The sequence below is a fragment of the Macrotis lagotis genome, chromosome 7, assembly GCF_037893015.1.
Source record: "Macrotis lagotis isolate mMagLag1 chromosome 7, bilby.v1.9.chrom.fasta, whole genome shotgun sequence".
Taxonomy (NCBI): domain Eukaryota; kingdom Metazoa; phylum Chordata; class Mammalia; order Peramelemorphia; family Peramelidae; genus Macrotis; species Macrotis lagotis.
The window spans coordinates 214622645-214642739 of record NC_133664.1 but is presented as its reverse complement, the minus strand read 5'-3'; the positions used below and the strand labels follow the sequence as shown (position 1 = coordinate 214642739).

The following is a 20095-nucleotide window of genomic DNA, read 5'->3' as shown; positions in this document are numbered from 1 at the left end:
TCACAGATCTGGTGATGCTGAACCACTTGACATTGATAAGGATAATTATAATGATCAAAAAAAAATATAATTACTCACTTTGCCTCCTGTGCAGGCATTTTCACCTCTACCAATGTAAGTCAGACACTTCACTATTGCACTTTACAAATATTGTCTCTCATCAATCCTGTGAGGTAAGTATTATTATTATTATTATCTCCATTTTATAGTTGAGGATACTGAGGTAGACAAAGATTAAATTAATTGCTTTGGGTCTGATTTATTCAAGTAAAACAGGATAAGTTAATGGTGGTGGAACAGCAATGGATATTAAGAAGATTTAGTCAACTGTAAGGCAATCCAAGTGGTGGGGGGAGATGGAAAATATTTGAGTGAAAAGAAAAGTAAAGAAAAATAGCTGTTATTTTGTTATCTAGACAGAACGAGAAAATAGTTTAAAGGTTTTGAAAGCAGATTGCAAGCCTTTCATAGAGGCATGATATGGGGAACTTTGGTGCTTCAATTCTCTTCTCTCTCTCCCCTTGAAAAATAGTCAGGGCTTCTCAGTTTTATGATGCTTTCCTTAAAACAATCTTATAAGGTACAAATGGAAATTCTGTTATCCTCACACAATGAAACCAAACAACTTGATGCTACTTGAGGTAATTAAACTTATCAAAACAGCTCATTTTATCTGCTGTACTGATATTCTCATGGTACATTAATTCAGTATTCCAAAAGAATCATCAGGCCTGTTAACCTTTTCTTGTGCAATCAGGTAGGGTGAAAATCCGAAGAGAATAACATCAGTAAAACCTAGACAGGATGATTAAGTACAAAGAGGAGCAGTCTCTAGCTAGGAGTGGATATACCTTGGGGCAGCTAGGTGGCACAGTGGATAGAGCACTGGCCCTGAAGTCAGGAGATTCCAAGGCCACCATATATTATGAACAATTAAGTGGCACAGGTCAATTTTTCAACAATGCAGATCAACTGTATTATGAGTTAGAGACATATGAAAGAATTGCTACCTGTGTAAAGAATGCTTGGGGACATATTCCAATACAAAATGATAAGAAACAACAATTTGCACTTAGCAGACAAAGAAATGATGAGGCTTTTGTAGATTTCTTTGCCCAGTTACAGGAGGCAGTAGGAAGAGCTTTAGGAGATGTAGCAGGAATAGATGTATTAATAAAACAATTAGCATGGGATAATGCAAGTGCTGATTGTCAGAAAGCAATGATTGACTTAAGAAAGGATGCCACCATTGTAGAAATGATTCAAAGATGTGACAGAGTAGGGTCTCGGGCGTATCATACAGAATTAATGACAGAGGCATTTGATAATAGGCACATGGGAAATAAAGAAAAACAGATTTGCTTTGTTTGTGGAAAACCTGGACATTTAAGGAAAGATTATTGGAGTGCCCAAGGAGCTAAACCCAGAAAGATCAGGGCACATCATCCTAAAACTCCAAGCCCAAAGTGTAAAAAAGGCAGAACACTGGGCATCAGAATGTAGACAAGGAAATTTAAATGGAGAAAGGGGTCCTTTCCAGGGGGACCATCAAAAACAATCACAGGGAAGATGTTGACAAGAGGATCATCTCTTAGGCGCTCTCTCATAAAACTTATAAACTAAGGACTCTAACTAAATTTTCAAGAGACAGAACCCACAGAGGGACCCAGTGAGGCAGTGCTCCTACTCAAAGTAACCTGGAAAAGAGCACAAAGGCTCTGCTGCCTAGGGTTGGAGGGGTGGCCCACCAGAGCAAAATAACTTCAGCCTCCGGAAGGCAGCCCCAGGGTGCTGGGAGCTGTGGGTCCCAGCAGCTGGGGAGTTTCCTGATTTACTCCATAGGGAGCACTGGGCACAACTTGGGGGAACAGCGAGGGACCCTCTGCGAGAGCGAGCACATGTAGCCCAGCCCTTAGGACACACATCAAGCACCATGGCCAAGGCAGTCCAGATCCAGGGAAATAGAAGCAGAAGCCCATAAGCAGGAGCCCCTAGGGCATGAGCCCATTGAACCTAAGGAGGGGAGTGAAGAGAGACTGCTGAGCTCTGTCCTCTATCCCTGGAACAGGACGCTGGGGTTCTGATCACATTCAGATCCTGATCGCAGTCTAGGCACCCCCATAGAACAGCAGGGCCCCCCCCCAACTCAGCCCTGTGGCAGAGAGGGGCGCTTATGGTCATTCACAGGCCAGGAGGGATGACAGAGTGTCACACACTGAGATCCTTGTGGGAGTGTCCCCAAAGCTCAGGAAGCACCCCAAAACAGGCTCAAGGTGGGAAAATGAGTAAGCAGAGAAAAAAGAGGAACATCATTGAAAAATATTTTGCCTGTGAGCCCAAGAAAGATTAAAACACTCAGTCTGAAGATGAGGAAGCACAAGATCCTGCATCTAAAGACTCCCAATAAAAACAGAAATTGGGCCCAGGCTATGACAGAGGTCAAAAAAAAAAAAAAAAACTTTGAAAATCAAATGAGTGAGATGGAAGAAAAACTGGAAAAAGAAATGAGAGAGATGCAGGAAAAACATGAAAATGAAGTCAGTAGCTTAGTCAAGGAAATCCAAAAAAATGCTGAAGAAAATAGCATGCTAAAATCCAGCTTAGGTCAAATGGATAAAACAGTTCAAAAAGTTATTGAGGAGAAGAATGTGTTAAAAAGCAGAATTGGCCAGATGGAAGAGGATCATTCCTGTTGGAATGGCCAGAGCTGAACAGAAGGTTTGATTTTCAAATACAGGACTCAGGTGAAGCATAGAGATTGGAGGAGAAGGGTAAAATATGAGGGACTTAATGATGAAGAACTGCATGTATTCCTGTATAGAAAAATGACACTGATAATACTCATATGAACCTTCTCAATTAACAGAGCAGGTAGAAGGAGCTTTTATAGATGAAGCACAGGAGAAAGCTGAATTTGAAGATAAAATATGGTGTAAAAATGGAGTCAATAGAAAAAAGGGAAATGTAATGGGAGAAAGAAAAGGGAGAGGGGGAACAGGCCAAGATATTTCATATAATAAGATTTTTCTTTATTACAATGAGCTATTGCAATGATATGGAAGGGGGGAAGGCAAGGGGGAATGAGGGAAACTTCACTCTCATAAGAGGTGGCTAGGAGAGGAAACAGCATATTTACTCAATGGGGTACAGACATCTGGAGTAAGAAGGGGGGGATGGGGAAGGGGGGGGATGTGAATGATGGAGGATAGGATGGACCGTGGGGGGAGAGAGGTCAGATATATAATATTTTCTTCTTTAATTCTTGCAAGGGGCTGGGATTGGATGGACCATAGGGCCAGGTGGATGCTGGACCTAAGGGATGGTATGGGAACTCAGGCCTCTTGGCCCCAGGGCCAGGGATCTGTCTGCACTCAGCTACCCTACAGCAGAGTCAGAGTGAAAGGAGAGAGAGAGGAAATATAGTACATGGTAGTGGAGAAATACGCAAGGGGGGAGTTACGATCAGCAATGGCAACAGTGGAAAAATATGGAAGTAACTTTTGCAATGGACTTATCATAAAGAATGTGATCCACCCAGGACAGAGTCGTTGATGTTGGAACAAAGACTGAAGCACATTTTTCATTATTATTATTATTTGGGGGGCGTTGCAGAGCAAATGGGGCTGGTTGGTCTGCCTGGGGCTGCATAGCAGGGTGATTGTTGGGTATCTGAGGCCAGATTTTGCTCCTGGATCAAGGGCCAGTGCTCTGTCAGCCACCCCTACTATTATTACTATTTTATTTTACTTTGGGCTTTTTTCTTTCTTTTTTTGGTTTTTGCAGGGCAGTGGGGTTGGGGTGGCTTGCATGTCACACAGCTGGGTGATTGTTGGGCATACGGGGGCGGATATGGGCTCGGGTGCTCCTGGCTCCAGGGCTGGTGCTCCGTCCATTGCGCCACCCGGCCATACCTACAATTATTACTATTATTTTTTCTTTTTAATTTCAATTTTTTTCTCTTCCCTTTACTTTATCACTCAAGAGAGTCTATATTTTTTGGGGGAAGAGGGTATTTAGTTTACTCTTAAACAAAAATATTTTATTAATGTATAAAAAAATTATTTGTACAAAATGAGAATAAATAAATATTAAACATAAAAAAAGAAAAAGGGGTTGAAACAGAGATACCACAATGAAATTATGTTTACAACTACGATTTCTTCAGAAAATCCTCTTTGTGTTATCCAAACAGAAGGAATTGTTTTCCTAGGCTTGATTGACACTGGGGCAGATTGGACTCTGTTCCCCATACAGAACTGGCCACAAGCTTGGCCTAAGCAGGCTGCCTATACTAACTTAGTGGGCACTGAAAGTCGCTAGGAAACAGAAATTTCTTGTCAACCCTTGAAATGAAGAAAAGAAGATAAAGCACAGACTGTCACTCCTTTCATTGTTGAAGGACTCCCTACAATATTATGGAAAGAGATATACTATGTCAATTAGGGGCAAGAATTAGCATGGATTCTTTGATTGGAGCTGCTATTGAGTTGGGAAGTGGAATCTCTGAGGGGGTGTCACCAGCTCCATGAATGGGGTGCAGGGGACCTGTTTACTGTTTCTTTTGGTTGCAACTGCTGGCATGACTGTGTTATATATGTGTGCCAAACCTGACTCAAACCCCTAAACTTACAACCAACTGCAGAGACTCCTCATCAGTGCCACAGACCCTGACAGAGATCCTGACACAAACCATGATGCAGACCCTGAGGCCCACGATAAATTCCACTCCAGAAGCCACAATGAATTTCATTCTCCAGCCTAGAACTAAGCACATATGACTCTTGCTCTGGTACCAGAAAACCATGAAACACACACTAAGTGCACTTCCTGTGTTGAGAGCAAAATGTCACATGCTATTGAACAGTTTGTAACAGTGTTGACTACTGTTCAGAAAATGCAACAAATCCAAATTGTACTGTTGTCGACAATTCAAGTAATTGTGTGTGGGAATAATGTAAACCTTCATTACCTGGTGTCCTTGAGCACCAGAATGCTATTTTACTAGTGCCATGGGAGTGGGAGTGGATCAGGGACTGGGGAGGATATTTAAGCACTTGTATTCTGATAAATAAATGGAGATCTAGGAGATCTTGGAGAACTTGTCTTCCTTGTCTCCTGCCCCTTCAACATTTTAATGGGTAAGGGTAAGTGAGTCCAGAAAGGAACTCAACAATAAAGCAAAACAATGAATCAGGAAAACAGATCAAAAAGAAAAAAAAATAGGAACCTTCAGATTATCTGTATGTCATGATGTAACCTAAATGTCAAAAAAAGAACCTTGACCTCCTAATTAAAGAAATCTTAAAACTGCCCAGATAATCTTGGAAAAAAGAGGGCAAATTGGAAGTATAAAGAATTCCATTACTGGCTTCCTGAAAGAAAATACAAAATGAAAACTCCCAGGTCAAAATCCAGAGCAAGAATACTGCAAGAAGTAAGAAAAAAAGAATTCAAGGATCAAGAAGCTATAGTGGGGCAGTTAGGTGACAGAGTGAATAGAGCACTGGCCCTGGAGTCAGGAGTACCTGAATTCAAATCCACCCTCAGACACTTACTAATTACCTAGCTGTGTGACCTTGGGCAAGTCACTTAAACCCATTGTCTTGCAAAAAAATCTAAAAAAAAAGCTATTGAAATTTTATAATCTTCTTTGAATTATGTATGTAGCAAGGATTATGGTGCTAATCTCACTTATAGGTCACCCTCATTCTACTACTTAACATATTCATATATTTAACATGATCACCCCAAAGGTTGAATTCAGCTAAATTCACAGATTCATCCCCCTTAGTTCATTAAATATTACTTGCCTTTACGAATAGGTATTATTCTTATCTCTCTCTATTAAATTACTTAATTTCCAAAGGATTAATTATTAAAATAATAAATATGTAAAATGGTAACAAAGCAATCAACAGTGCACAGATGTTAAAAATAACTGTGAGAATTATCTCAACTAAGTCATCTCACATCTTAATGTTTTGACAGGTGAATTCTTTGCACTTCTGAAAACATAATCTTATACAATATTCATTATTTCATTCAGGATAGCAAAATATCAAAATAAGAATTCTCTTCATTTTTTATATGACAAATGTTAAAAAACAGTAGTATCAAAAATATTCTCTTTATCTTTATTTTCTAAAACTTCTTTCTAGCCCAGATGACAGGGTATCTACTCTTTTGAGATACAGTGGCTTCTCTCAGGCTTTCACTCAGTGAAACCCAAATTCATAATTAAAGCAGGTATTTCCACAACATTCCATATGACTCTTGAAACTACAGGAGCAATAACTACAGACTTTGTACGGAAACACAATTTCAAAATCAAAAAATGATTTATAAATGGTCAGAGGATAAAGATAAATATTGTAGAATGTTCTTGTAACCTTCACATTATAAGTATTACGTATTTAGCTTGTTTATTCTATACCTACTGGCTATTTGACTTACAATGAAGGAGGATGACAGTCATTTATGGGGTATATAATTAACAGTTTTTTAGTATTAAAAAAAATCAAAGTATGTTTTCCAAAATAGAAATCCCTAGAATGGTTTTTGTTTTTAAATGTGTCTCTATTTGGGAACATTAGATGATTTATTTATAAGGGGTTGAAGTCAAGGAAGTAACTAAGGTATAACATCTTTTTTTGGAGGTTTGTTGATATGCTAAAGAAGGTAAACAAAAAGTAAAAGATACCTAGCTTAAAGTGATGCCTTCAAAGCCAAATAATTAAAAGTGATGAACATTTTTAATCTAATCTTCAAAGAAAGAATTCTAAGAACTCCAATACATCTCACATATATACATAACTGCTTTGGATAAATAATCTTTTGTCTTTTTTTAAGTTTTTAAGTATTCCCTACTTGGTGTGTGTGTGTGTCTGTGCACGCGCACTTATGGAAGGGCTATAGAAATAAATATAGAAACAATCAATTATGTTGATGCCATTGTCAATCAAGTGTCAATGTTAAGGAAAGATGAAAATGTTATAGAGATGCATAAATGTTCAAAACAATAAAAGATTCTGCCCCAGCTATGAATTTTAATTCCGTGTGAATTTATATAGTTCAAGAAAGTTTCCTATAAACAGTATATTGCTGGGTTCTTTTCTCTAATTCATACTACAATTCTCGATTTTTTTGGATAAATTCATCCCATTTATATTCATGTGTATTTGTCTCCATCCTATTTTATCATTTTTCCTTTCTTTACCCCTTGTTCCCCATCTTTACAGATCAGAAAGAGGTGGTGAAAGAGAAAAGATAGGAACAACATACACTCTAAAAGTAAAGCAATCTGATAGCATTCCACTGACTCTACTCTCTTTCTCTTATCCAGAATCCAATAACTGGTTTAAACACTTTTTTCCCTTTACACTTCATCCTATAAAGTTGAACTTTAGTACACTTTTGATTATTCCCTCCTCGATTCTGCACTTCTTCTTAAATCCATTCATACCATTTGTCTGCTTCCTTGTTGGAGTAAATTTTTGATATGAAAATTAAGTAATATTTAAGATTATTCTATCAAACTTTAATGTATGTATGTGTTTGAGTAATCAGCCTTTTTTTGGTACAATTCAGATAATTGGAATTATGTGTTGCTTGCTCATGCCACTCTTTGTTCATTTTACTAGACTCTTCCATTCATATATTCATTATAAATAGTAAATTCCATCACTTCTTCATTTCTTCCCTTTTTCTTTTCTTTTTTTCTGATAAAACCATAATTATAAAACAAAATCTCTCCCAATACTTCTGTTTTTCTTACTTAACTGACATTGAAGACATGAAATCATTAGGATTCTAAAGGAGCATGTCTTTTTTCTGCCTATTAGAATGCAAATACTTCATCATCTTTTAGCTCTTTCTAATTATAAAAATCTATTTATTTTTCTATGTTTTTTCTTCACTTTTTTAGTGACCTTTATTTTTATTAGTCTGAAGTTAACAAATACAAAATGAAATAAGTATTTCCACAAAGTAGAAAAATAGAGGTTTGTTCATGAAATTGTGAACATTACATACAATGTTCTTTTCCTTTTAAGCATATAATATATTCATGTAGCTTTCAAAGCTTACTTACTTTGCTATTTCTTTCTCACCTCCTTTATGCTCTCTTCTATAAATTTCTAAAAATTCTTCCACTCTTTCATTTCAAAATATTTACTTAGCTCTGGTCTTTTCTTCAGGAATGCTTATAAGTCCTCTATATCTTTTTTATACTCAAATCTCAAGTCTAAATTATTAGTCTTTATATTTAAGCCTCTTGGAATATTATATTCTATATTCCTTAATAAAAATGTGATCCTGCTTGCAATTTCTTTGATCTAAAAGCTCTGGATATTGGCTATGACTTTCCTGGGTTTTTTTAAAGTCTCTTTCAGGAGGTGATAATGGATTCTTTCTAATTTTGTTTGACCACATGGTTCTAATAGCTGGGAAATTTTCTTTCATTATTCCTTGAAATGTGGTATGAACAAACTTTTTTCAGTCATTATTTTCAGGAAGTTTTTATTGTTGTCATTTTTTTTCTGTTATATCAGATTCTTTGTGACAATGGGTTTTCTTGGCAGAATACTGAAGGATTTGCCATTTTTCTTCTCCAGCTTGTTTTACAGATGAGGCAAGCAGATTTAAATGACTTACCCATGGCATGCAACTAGTAAGTATCTAAGGTCAAATTTGAACTTAGAAAGATGACTACCAGGCCCGGCATTCTAGCTGGACCTCCAGAAGTATAATGATTCTTAAATTGTTTTCCTTGAACAGCTTTGAAGATCAGTCAGTTACTTTTTTATATGGTAAATACTTTTTTCCTATTTTGTAAATCTTTTTTATGTTTTTCTTACTTTTTCATTGAAGAAATTTGTCATAATGTGCAAGTCTTGAAGATTTGAAGTCTGGGATTCCAGTCCAAATTCTTATTTATACTGACTTTGTAGTTCTGGATAAACCAGTTAACTGTTCAGTACTCTAGGCAACTAAGACTATAAATTACAGGTTTAAAGATATGACAAATGATTACAATATTGAGATATGTAGTTCATAGGAACATGCATTTCCTTCTAAACCTTGAGAAGCAATTTAAGAAAACTGTAAAATATGAGCCAATAGGTAGAATTGAGATACTCCTTAGAATCATTAAAGAGACACAGTCTGTATGAGTCAGTCTGAGATGAAATGGTAGGGACCTATATTGTTGAGCAACATTAGCAATGTGATAGGTCTCCCTAAGCCTGCCTAGAAAACCAAGAGTGTCATGAGAGGCAATCAATGAGTAAAAAAGAAACTGAAAGGACTGAGCTATGGCAGAGAAGAGGCCATTTAAGGAGTTCAAACAGCCACTTACATGCACTTGGAGCAGAAGACTTGGGTTAAAGTCACTGGCTGTACCTATTTACTCAAGGAATTAGGGAAGTTCTAAGAAAAGGTCAGGTTTTACCCTAACTTCCCCTATTTCTGCCAGTCACCCTTCAAATCTAAGTCATTTATCTATTTGAAGCTTACCCTGGCATGCCATTTGATTTATGCAAAATTTCTGCCAGAATACTTTCAAGGTTTCCCAACAGTTTTGTCAAATAGATTCCAGTAGCTGGGATCTTTTGTATTTATTAAAAATTGGGGGGGGGGAGGCAGCTAGGTGGTGCAGTGGATAGAGCACTGGCCCTGGAGTCAGGAGTACCTGAGTTCAAATCCAGCCTCAGACACTTAATAATTATCTGGCTGTGTGGCCTTGGGCAAGCCACTTAACCCCATTGCCTTGCAAAAATAGGTTGTTTACCTCTGTATCTAATCTAATGCATCTCTCTGTCTCTTTACTAGTACCAAATTGTTTTGATAAATTCGATTTTGTAGTATAGTTTGAGACCTGGTCCTGCTAAGGTCTCATTCTTTTCTTTTTTAATTATGTCCTTGAAGATTCTTGACCTACAGATGAATTTTGTCATTATTTTTCCTAACTATAGAGAAATTATTTGGATATGATACTGGGTCATTTTTTATGGTATGACAACTGAATAAATGAGTTTAGGTAATATAGTTATTTTTATTATAATGTCAGTCTGTGCACTAGCAATTAATATTTCTATAATTATTAATATATCTTTATTTGTATAAGAATGTTTTGTAGTTGCATTCACATAGTTCATATGTGTTTTAGCAAATAGATTCCCAAGTATTTTACACTTTCTGTAGTTGTTTTAAATGGAATTTCTCTTTCTATCTCTTCCTGTTGGGTTTTGTTGCAACTTTGTTGAAGTCAAGAATTGTTTCAATTAGTTTTTTAGTTAATTTACTTCACCTATTTTGAGGCAGTAGTCCCAAATGCTTTGGAGACTTTTATCCCATATAGAAATATTCACTTCCCAAACTGTATTGTATGGTATTCCATCTAAATGATATGACTAAGAGAGCATTGAGAAAATTTCCATGTTTTTATAACATTGAATAAGGAATCCACTATATAATATTATATATATATATATATGTATATATATAAAATATAAATACTTATTATTTTTGGTCATTTTCAGTATGAACATTTTCTTTATTTCACACAAAATTTCTAATGTATCTGGAGTGCTCTTAAGGTACCTTCAAGATTATTTCACATTCCAAAGGGTTTTGTTGCCAAATAAGTTTGAGAAACACTGGTATATCTATTCTCTGCTTTGATGATATTTTCAGGTCTCAAAAAGTACCATCTTTTGTCAGCAAAAATCAGAAACAATTTAATTCAATAGTACAATATCTTTCACAAGTAGCTATCTAACAAATATCTTTTGGTTTGAAATGAACTAAATATTTTCCTCTGAAAGAATTTAAATGTAATATCCCCTGCAGGGTTTACCCTGTTCTCTATTTGCACTTACAGGTTGGATTCCCCAGAAGATAACTATCTTGAATTGAAGGTACTTTATGAGTCAGCATCCTTACAGCTATAATTTATAAACCCTCACTAGTAAACTTACCATTAATTGCCAGCAAGATTATACAATTAACTAAAAACAAAAGCATATTAAAATGCCTCATTAATAGTAGTAACAAAATATTCCTCCAATAATCTCAGGCCACACTCTTTCACAAAATACACCTGGTGTCAGAGAGAAGACTGGGCATACTACAAGTATTCACAAATAGGGGGACTCACTTAGGAAACATACATGGCCAAAGCCACTTCTGGCATTGTCGAGTCACAATATCTTTTTGGATAGTATTTCATGTTATTCTACCTGGAGGCAGCATTAGTGCGGGTCATGTCATGATCCTCTGGAATCCCTGGGGCTACTTCTTTCTACAGTTTAATTGAATACCTAGATCTCTCAGTGGTTTCACTGATAGACTTGGCAACTCCTACTAAATGAGCTGTTCCACTATTGATCTATTAGAAACCAGAAGGGATGGGAATTCAGGGAAGCCTGGAGGGATTTGCATGAACTGATGCTGAGTGAGATGAGCAGGACCAGAAAAACACTGTACACCCTAACAGCAACATGGGGGTGATGATCAATCAGCCTTGATGGACTTGCTCATTCCATCAGTGCAAGAATCAGGGACAATTTGGGGCTCTCTGCAATGGAGAATACTCTCTGTATCCAGAGAAACAACTTCGGAGTCTGAACAAAGACCAAGGACTATTACCTTAAATTTAGAAGGAAAAAAAACACCTGATATCTTATTGTCTGATCTTGTTATCTCTTATACTTTGTTTCTTCCTTAAGGATATGATTTCTCTCTCATCACACTCAATTTGGATCAATGTTTACTATGGAAACAATGTAAAGACTGACAAATTGCCTTCTGTGGGGATGGGGGAGGGAAGTAAGATTAGGGGAAAAATTGTAAAACTCTAAATAAAATATTTAATTAAAAAAAAATAACTGAGTTGTTCTACTGTTATTGTTGATGGGATGAAGAAAAGAAAAATCCCCACCCCACCCTACAGCCAGGCTGAAATTTAAAAGAAAAATCAAAGAGCAACTCCCCTCTCAAGATCTTTTTCCTTTTTAGTTTGTGCAAGGCAATAATTGGCTTAAGTGACTTGCCCAAGGTCACACAGCTTAGGTTTATTGAGTGTCTGAGGCCCAGCGGGCTCTCTATCCACTGTGCCACCTAGCTGACCCTAGGTACATGGTTTTCTTAACCATGACAAGAGATGATTCAATTAACTGACTGACTCCTTAGTGAGTCAATAACTTTTGATTGAAGAACTTCTTGAATGATCTAAAGGATTAATGAAATGTCAACATCTCTTCAAATTTTCTTCAGCAAGGTATGAATGGACCATCATTAATTTACAATTTGCTGTTTTGTCTACTGGAACCTAAAAGGGGCAAAATCTTAACAAAAAGGAAAAGCCTAAACAATTGTTATCTGCCCCTTATGTTTTGTAATTTTGTCAGGCCAGTAAGAGGAACTCAATTGATCAAGCTTAGCCTGTTCTGTCTTGGACTATAAATAAGAATAGGTTTAAACACTAGGTAGAAGGGTTGGAGACTGTAATGAACTGAACTATGGATTTGGCTACAGGAGAGAACTGAGTTTTAATTTAGAATCTCCCTGATTGTTTGATCTGGACAAGAGGCTAAATCTGAGAATTTTTGTAAAATGAGAAACAAAACAAACAGATTATTGTGAGGAAATTAGTTATTTTTATATTATTCCTATTTTCCAAAATATGAAGCTTAATTGATGGCTATGAATAAAGTTTAAATAAGTCGAGGTACTCCTCCGCTCCTGGTTTGTCACAGTAGGTTTACATCAGTTTATTTTCTGCCTAATAAAAAAAAGAGAAGCCCCTTTTATTTTCAGCCTCTGTCTCCCAGAAGATGAGTGCCCACCAACCCCCAAAACGCTTTCTTTAGCTTTTTGTCAACTATGGCTATTTCTTTTAAAAATGAAAGAACTGTCAAATCTCAAGAAAGCTAGAAGACAAAGAAATGAGATACTTTTAAAAATCAAGAAGAGGAACAGCTACTGAAGCATCCCACCCGTGATCTCCAGAACCCGCGTCATTGGCTTGCCCCACCCAATCCATCCCCGGATTTAGGAGCCACATTCCCAGGGGTAAGAACCCCACCCACCTTGCTTCTAGCTCAGGATTCTTAGAAGAACAATTGCAGCTTGATGACCTGGCACGAGGAAAAAAAAAAAGTCTTTTCCCTCACTCCCATCACTGTCCCCTTCCCCCGCCCCCCCCCACTCCCATAGACATGCATGCCAGGGATGGAGAAATCTTAACCTTGGATTTCTGGCAGTCTCAGGGGCATTCATACCCAAAGCTTTTGACAGCAGCTTTTTCCTCTCCACTCCTCCCCCATCCCCTCCTCCCACCAGAGAGATTCCCTCCTCACCTACACCCCTAGTCCCCCTACAAAAAGCACAACCTTCAGTCCTTCCCTGAGCCAGGCTAAGGACCTTTTCCTACAGTCACTCCCTCCTCCTCCTCCTTTCCGCCTCCCCTTTAAGAAACAGATGAAGGAAGGAAGGAAGGGAGGGAGGAAGGAAGGAAGGAAGGAAGGAAGGAAGGAAGGAAGGAAGGAAGGAAGGAAGGAAGGAAGGGAGGGAGGGAGGGAGGGAGGAGGAAGGAAGGAAGGAAGGAGGAAGGAAGGAAGAGAAAGGAAGGAAGGAGGAAGGAAGGAAGGAAGGAAGGAAGGAAGGAAGGAAGGAAGGAAGGAAGGGAGGGAGGGAGGGAGGACGAGAAAGGAGGGAAGGAAGGAAGGAAGAGAAAGGAAGGAAGGAAGGAAGGAAGGAAGGAAGGAAGAAGGAAGGAAGGAAGGAAGGAAGGAAGGAAGGAAGAAAGGAAGGAAGGAAGGGAGGGAGGGAGGGAGGAGGAAGGAAGGAAGGAGGAAGGAAGGAAGAGAAAGGAAGGAAGGAGGAAGGAAGGAAGGAAGGGAGGGAGGGAGGGAGGGAGGGAGGACGAGAAAGGAAGGAAGGAAGGAAGGAAGAGAAAGGAAGGAAGGAAGGAAGGAAGGAAGGAAGGAAGGAAGGAAGGAAGGAAGGAAGGGAAAAGAAAGTGGGCCGGGCGAGGTAGCGGATTTTAAAGCGCAATCCAGGAGTGGAGGGATGCTGGCAGCATCCAGCACAAGGGCAGTAGGCACTGGGACCGCCGCTCGGCCTGCCGACCTGAGATGCTCTCACGAGGGCGGACGAGGGGGCTCCAGGCCGGGAGGAGGGCAGCGCGGTCCGCGGGCCCTTCCTCTGCGTCCCGCAGCTCCACGCGTGAAGGCTGCAGCCGCCCCGGAGCTTAGAGGAAGGCGGGCGGCGGCGGCGGCCAAGGGGAAGGTAGGAGTAACTTCCTCCCGCTCCACACCCAGGCTCCGAGCCGGATATTATAGGCATTGGTTGTAAGAGGAAGACGGAGAAGCGTGCCCCGGCGACCGGAGTTGGCTTGCTTTGGCGTCTTTCCCCAGCCTCCTCGGGGAAGGGCCGAAATCAAGGTAACGCTCGCTGCAGCTCCTTCCCCTCGCCAGCTCCCTCCTTCTGGGCAGAAGAAAACCGAGCACGCGAGGGGCGAGAAGCCTCGGGGGGGCTCGGAAAGCAATGGGTGGGAGGGGTCGGGACAGGAAAGAAGCCTTGGGGGGCTCTCGGGCTGTCCTGCACACGTACCTGTCAGTCACAGGAAATCTGGGGCACCGAGAAGGGAAGCCTGTGCCCGGCGTGGGGCAAGGAGGGCGATTTTGAGAAGCCTTGGCTCGGAAAGGTTCGTGGGCATCCAGATGTCTTTTTTGAGGCGGGGGGCTAGGGAGAGCAGCGGGGTTCGCCCTGGAGGAAGAGAATGGTGAGGCGCGCCTAGGGCGCGGCCTTGCAGGAGCTGCGGCGCGGCTCCCTCGGGACGTTCCTGGACAGTCTGGAGAGGACGCAGGCCCCGGGCCGCCCCGGCCGGCCCGCTCCCCCGCCGCGCGCCGTAGCCTCGCTCGTTTTTCCCCAAATCCCCGGGCTGGAGATCGTCTCTCCGGCCCCACCTGCTCGGGTCCCACCTGCTCGGGTCCCACCTGCTCGGGTCCCACCCGCTCTTCTTCCCCGAGAGCGGCTGAAGCGGCTCGCCCCGGCAGGAACAAGGCAGCGCGGCTCCCTCAGATGTGACCTGGCACAGAAGCAAGTTCCAGCCTCCCTCCCCGCGTCCTGCCTGGGCGTCCTGGGGCGAGGCTGGCCGGGATCCAGTGATAGCTTCAGACACGTGCTAGGAGTAGCTTCCCCGCTTCCCGGCCTCAACAGCCCAGTTTGTCAGTGGTGGAGCGTTTCCCCCCAGACTTCTGGCTTAACCCGCCCCCCCCCCCACCCCCGGCGCTGAAGATGTAAATGTTTGTGGTACAAAACCCTGTGGAAGCCTCAGCCTGAAGCCGCAGGAACGGTGCCAAGCTCTCCCCTGCTCTCTATTAATTTTGCTGGCCACCGGGAGATGGCAAGCAGTTCATAACGATGGGATGATACTATTGCTTTGCTAATTGGGAGATGGTTATGCTTTCCAAGGTTTCTTCTGATAGTTCTGTCGTGGATATTGTTGTGAGTTGCTGGATTTTGTTTGTTTTGAGAACTAATTGAATCATCCATAAACTGCTAGCTGGGTATAGTTCCAGTGGAGATAATTCAGGATACTGGTTTTTGTCTCTTCGGGCACTTACCCTAATTAAAAACCTCCCACAGGAACTGGACCTAAGTAGGAAAATCCAAATGATTTTTTTAAATGAATATAAATGTTTCCAGAACTTTAGAAATTGTAGTAGGAGATTTGATAGAGGTGACTAAAACAGTCGTGCACCTGTGAAAGTTTTGAGTTTATTTGGTAGGTTTCAATCATCTATGTTTTTTTGCCTCTTGTTTGGTTTTTTGATTTGGTGTGCCATTTGGGTCGAAATATCACAGTGCTAGGGGGTGAAACACCATCTTAATTAAAATCCTCTAGGCCAGACAGTATTTGCAAATGAGTACATTGAGGAACATGTGTTTAACAAGGAACACAGAATTCTACAAGGTAAAGTTTTTGTGAAGTTGAGACCCAGTTTTCATGACAATTTCTGACCCTATTACTTTGATGTGTAAATTAAAAATGTTTATTTATATATTATTTTACTTAACATAACAATGATTTCTTGAAGAAGTATTGAGAGGAAGAAACAATCTTTCCCTCTTCCTCCAGATTCAACTCTTTCCTAACAAAGAAAAACACATCAAAACAAATGCAAAATAAAATCACTCTGTATATCCAATGTTCTATCTAGTCTAATTGTTAAAGGGATCTTTGTTCTTTGTGAAATTCTTCCCCATCTAAATTTCTTTTTTTTTTTTGCACAGCAAATGGGGTTAAGTGACTTGCCCAAGTTCACACAGCTAGGTATTATTAAGTGTCTGAGATCAAATTTGAACTCAGGTCCTCCTGACTCCAGGGCTGTTGCTCTATCCACTGTGAAACCTAGCCACCCCCCTAGGTAAATTTCTAATCACTTAGTTACCAGACTGTCAAATACAAGCAAATAATATTTTTCAAGTCCTAAGTTTCCAGAAAAGATGAATCTTTATAAGAGATTAAGACCGGATATTAACTTTCCCTGAGTAGACAGAATGATGCATTTATTCAGATCAAGAAAGACCTTCTAGGGGCAACTAGGTGGCACAGTGGATAGAGTACCAGCTTCTGGATTCAGGAGTACCTGAGTTCAAATGCGGCCTCAGACACTTCATAATTACCTAACTGTGTGGCCTTGGGCTAGCCACTTAACCCCATTTGCCTTGCAGAAACCTTTTTTTTAAAAAAAAAAAGAGCTTCTAAAAAATTGCATACTGCTTTTCCAATTTCAAAATCCTCAACATTTCCTTATTGTAGTCATAACCATACTATGGGGTCACAAAAGAAGGCCTCTGTTCTGTTTCAGTTCTCAATATCATCATATTTGGATTATCTGATATTGATATTATATAAGAGGAAGGTCTAGGATGCCAGATAAAAGTGAAAAAGAGATCAATCTGCTCATTATAAAATCATGCAAAGCAAGCAAGTAGAGTGCAAGATTAATATAGAAAGATCTTTTATTTTACTCTATTGTATATTAAGGATGCTTATTTGAAATAGGGAAATAATCTGTGAAAACTTAACATCAAAAATAACACTAAACACAAAAGAGTTCTCAATGAACACTCTAGGTGATGGTGAATGAGAAAGAACTATCTCTTTAATTATATCTTCAAAAGAGTAATATCATCTCATTTTCTCAGTAGTGGCAGGAATTTCATGATCCTTTTTCTTCTTTCCTGTTCAATTATACCTAGTATATGTTCTAGAATAATCCTAGTTAGTTGTCTTACAATTTTTTTAAATATTTTCAAGGCAATGGGGTTTAGTGGCTTGCCCAAGGCCACACAGCAAGGTGTCTGAGACTGGATTTGAAGGCAGGTACTCCTGACTCCAGGTTCAGTGCTCTATCTACTGCACCACCTAGCCGCCCCTATACTCAGGAACTTTTACTCTATTTCCTTCAAAGTTGCCACCTAGAAGAAGGTAAGGACCAAGAAAAATAGGAATGGAAGAGAATTTGATAATAGACAATTTATATTTCCATTTCCTCCAGAGTAAGCAGGTTAACATTACTTTTATTGATTGATTATCTTATATGTATTTGGCATCAAGTTAATGATTTATATTGTATATAGAAAATTTAGTTTATAAGATATAAAATATATAATTTTAGACTTCAATTTAGCCTTCAATTTATAGGAAAAAGACGTTAATGTAGTAAACTTGATAGGAAATGAATATATATTTATGATATTTGAAAAAATAAAGAACTTTAAGCATGGTGTGGTGGAAGAGTCAGTCAATGAACTTTTATTAAATGTTTTCTATTTTTCCAACACTGTACTACATACTGAAGACACAAAGACAAAGCACTGTCCAATCTTTCGAGGAGCTCACATTATAATAGGGAAGTGAAAATGTAAACAACTAGGTACTCGACATGCAATATATGTAAGGAGTAGATAGCATGTAATGGTGGGGCAGGGTGAGACTGGGAAAGGCCTCCTGCCTGGGATGTGAGCCAAGTCTTGAAGGAAGGCAGGAAAACTAAGAGGCAAAGGTCAGAAGGCAAAGCAATCAAATCTGTTAGTCAATAAACATTAAGTGCCTTTTATCCACCTGGCACTATGCTAAATACTAGGGACATTGATAGGGAAAGGCAAAAAGACAGCTCCTGTTCTCAAGGAGCTCACAGTCTATTGGGTATGGGGAAGGGTCAAAAAGATACAGAGACATGAAGTAGAATCTTGCCTTCAAAGACTGCAATTAGTCCAGTACAGGTAGATTTAGAGTGAGTGTAGAGAGTAAAGTTTAAGAAGACCAGAAAGACCTTCTAGGATGTGAAAGGTTTTAAAATGCCAGAGGACTTTTTATTTGATCTTGCTGGCAATAGGAAGGTGCTAAAGTTTTTGAGTAGTGGGATAAATGGTCAAGCTTGCACTTTAGAAAAATCCTTTAAAAGCTGAGTAAAAGTTGGATAAGAGAGGAAACAGAATTAAGCCAGGGAATATCAATGAAATTACTATAACAGTTTAGGTAAAAAGTGACAAGATTTTTAGTAGGTTGGTAGCTGTGTAAAGTAGATAGGATATGTGGAGTGAGTGAAAGTAATGAATCAAAGGGGCCTCCAAAGATATCAAGGATGCAAGCCTGGTTACTAAAAACAGTTATGCCATCAACAGTAATAGGAAAGTTGGAGAGGAAAAGGGTTAGGGGAGGCCAGGGTTTGGAAAGAAGAAACTGAGATCTGCTTTGGACAGGATTGTCAAGGATTGGATTGGGAATCAGAAAATTTGAACCCCCCACCTTTTTTTTTTTAGGATTTTGCAAGATAAATGGGGTTAAGTGGCTTGCCCAAGGCCTCACAGCTAGGTAATTATTAAGTGTCTGAGGCCAGATTTAAACTTAGGTACTCCCGACTCCAGGGCCGGTGCTCTATCCACTGCGCCACCTCGCTGCCCCGAAGCCCAGATTTCTTATCTTAAATTTGAAAGAAATATACCAGATAAGCATAAAATAATTACAAATCTAATATTCTACTGATCTAGTTCAAACTAACAGGAAACATAAGTATATATTATGTACTTGAAAATTGTCCTTGGTCTATATACTTGCTTTTCATAAAACAGCATGTGTTACTGAGGACCTTTTTAATGATTGCATTTAGAAAGATCTGAAAGTTTATTATCTTACTGTGGAGCACACAAACATAAATCATACTCTCCTATCCTTCTGTACCATATACACATACAAGTATTCAAAGATTGATCTGTATTTTCAAATTAATGAATATAGTTCCAGTTAGCACATATGCCCTTCCTCACAGATCCAAGCACAAATTCAGTGAGGATATTTATACTTCCTGACTAACAGTGTCCTCAAAGAACTAGGACCTGAAAAGTGAGACATCACCTTATGTTATAATAGAAAAATAGCTTATTCCCTTGGAGGTGGGAGATTTGATTTCTATAAATGTCTGAGCTGCTCCCTATCTTTGTAACTATGGACAAGCTTTCATTTCCTCATCTGAAAAAGTTGGAAAATAATATCTGAATTACCTACTTCACAGGATTGTGATGAGGGTAAAAATATATAAATATATTTTGGAAAAAGGCACTAGTGGAATGCAAATGTAAGGTAACCTTAAAATTCCAGCCTTTGAAGTCTATGTGAAAAATATTAGTTTCTATCTTTTCCTCTCAAAGGAAATTTGCTCAGCAAAGATGGTTGAAAGATAATAAGAATGTGTATTGCTTTAAAATTTATAAAGTTGGGGCAGCGAGGTGGCACAGTGGATAGAGCACCGGCCCTGGAATCGGGAGTACCTGGGTTCAAATCCGGTCTCAGACACTTAATAACTACCTAGCTGTGTGGCCTTGGACAAGCCACTTAACCCCATTTGCCTTGCAAAAAAAAAACCTAAAAAAAATTTAAAAAATTAAAAAAAATTCATAAAGTTGGGGCAGCTAGGTGGCACAGCGGATAGAGCACCGGCCCTGGAGTCGGGAGTAACTGAGTTCAAATCCACCCTCAGACACTTAATAATGACCTAGTTGTGTGGCCTTGGGCAAGCTACTT

General features: G+C 39.4%; 2 protein-coding genes across 2 annotated transcripts in view; one reads left to right on the top strand and one right to left on the bottom strand.

The window, feature by feature from the left end:
* Positions 1-20095, bottom strand: part of LOC141494273 (uncharacterized) — a 132870-nt gene that overhangs the window by 49607 nt on the left and 63168 nt on the right. Inside the window, exons 3-4 of the mRNA XM_074195332.1 lie at positions 14614-15079; positions 13089-13136 (exon numbers count right to left, since the gene is read on the bottom strand). Coding sequence (XP_074051433.1) covers positions 13089-13136; positions 14614-15079 — 514 coding nt within the window. The remainder of the gene's footprint in view (positions 1-13088; positions 13137-14613; positions 15080-20095) is intronic.
* Positions 14325-20095, top strand: part of FAR2 (fatty acyl-CoA reductase 2) — a 131381-nt gene continuing 125610 nt past the window's right edge. The window contains exon 1 of the mRNA XM_074194800.1: positions 14325-14444. The gene's annotated coding sequence lies outside the window, so the exon portion shown is untranslated. The remainder of the gene's footprint in view (positions 14445-20095) is intronic.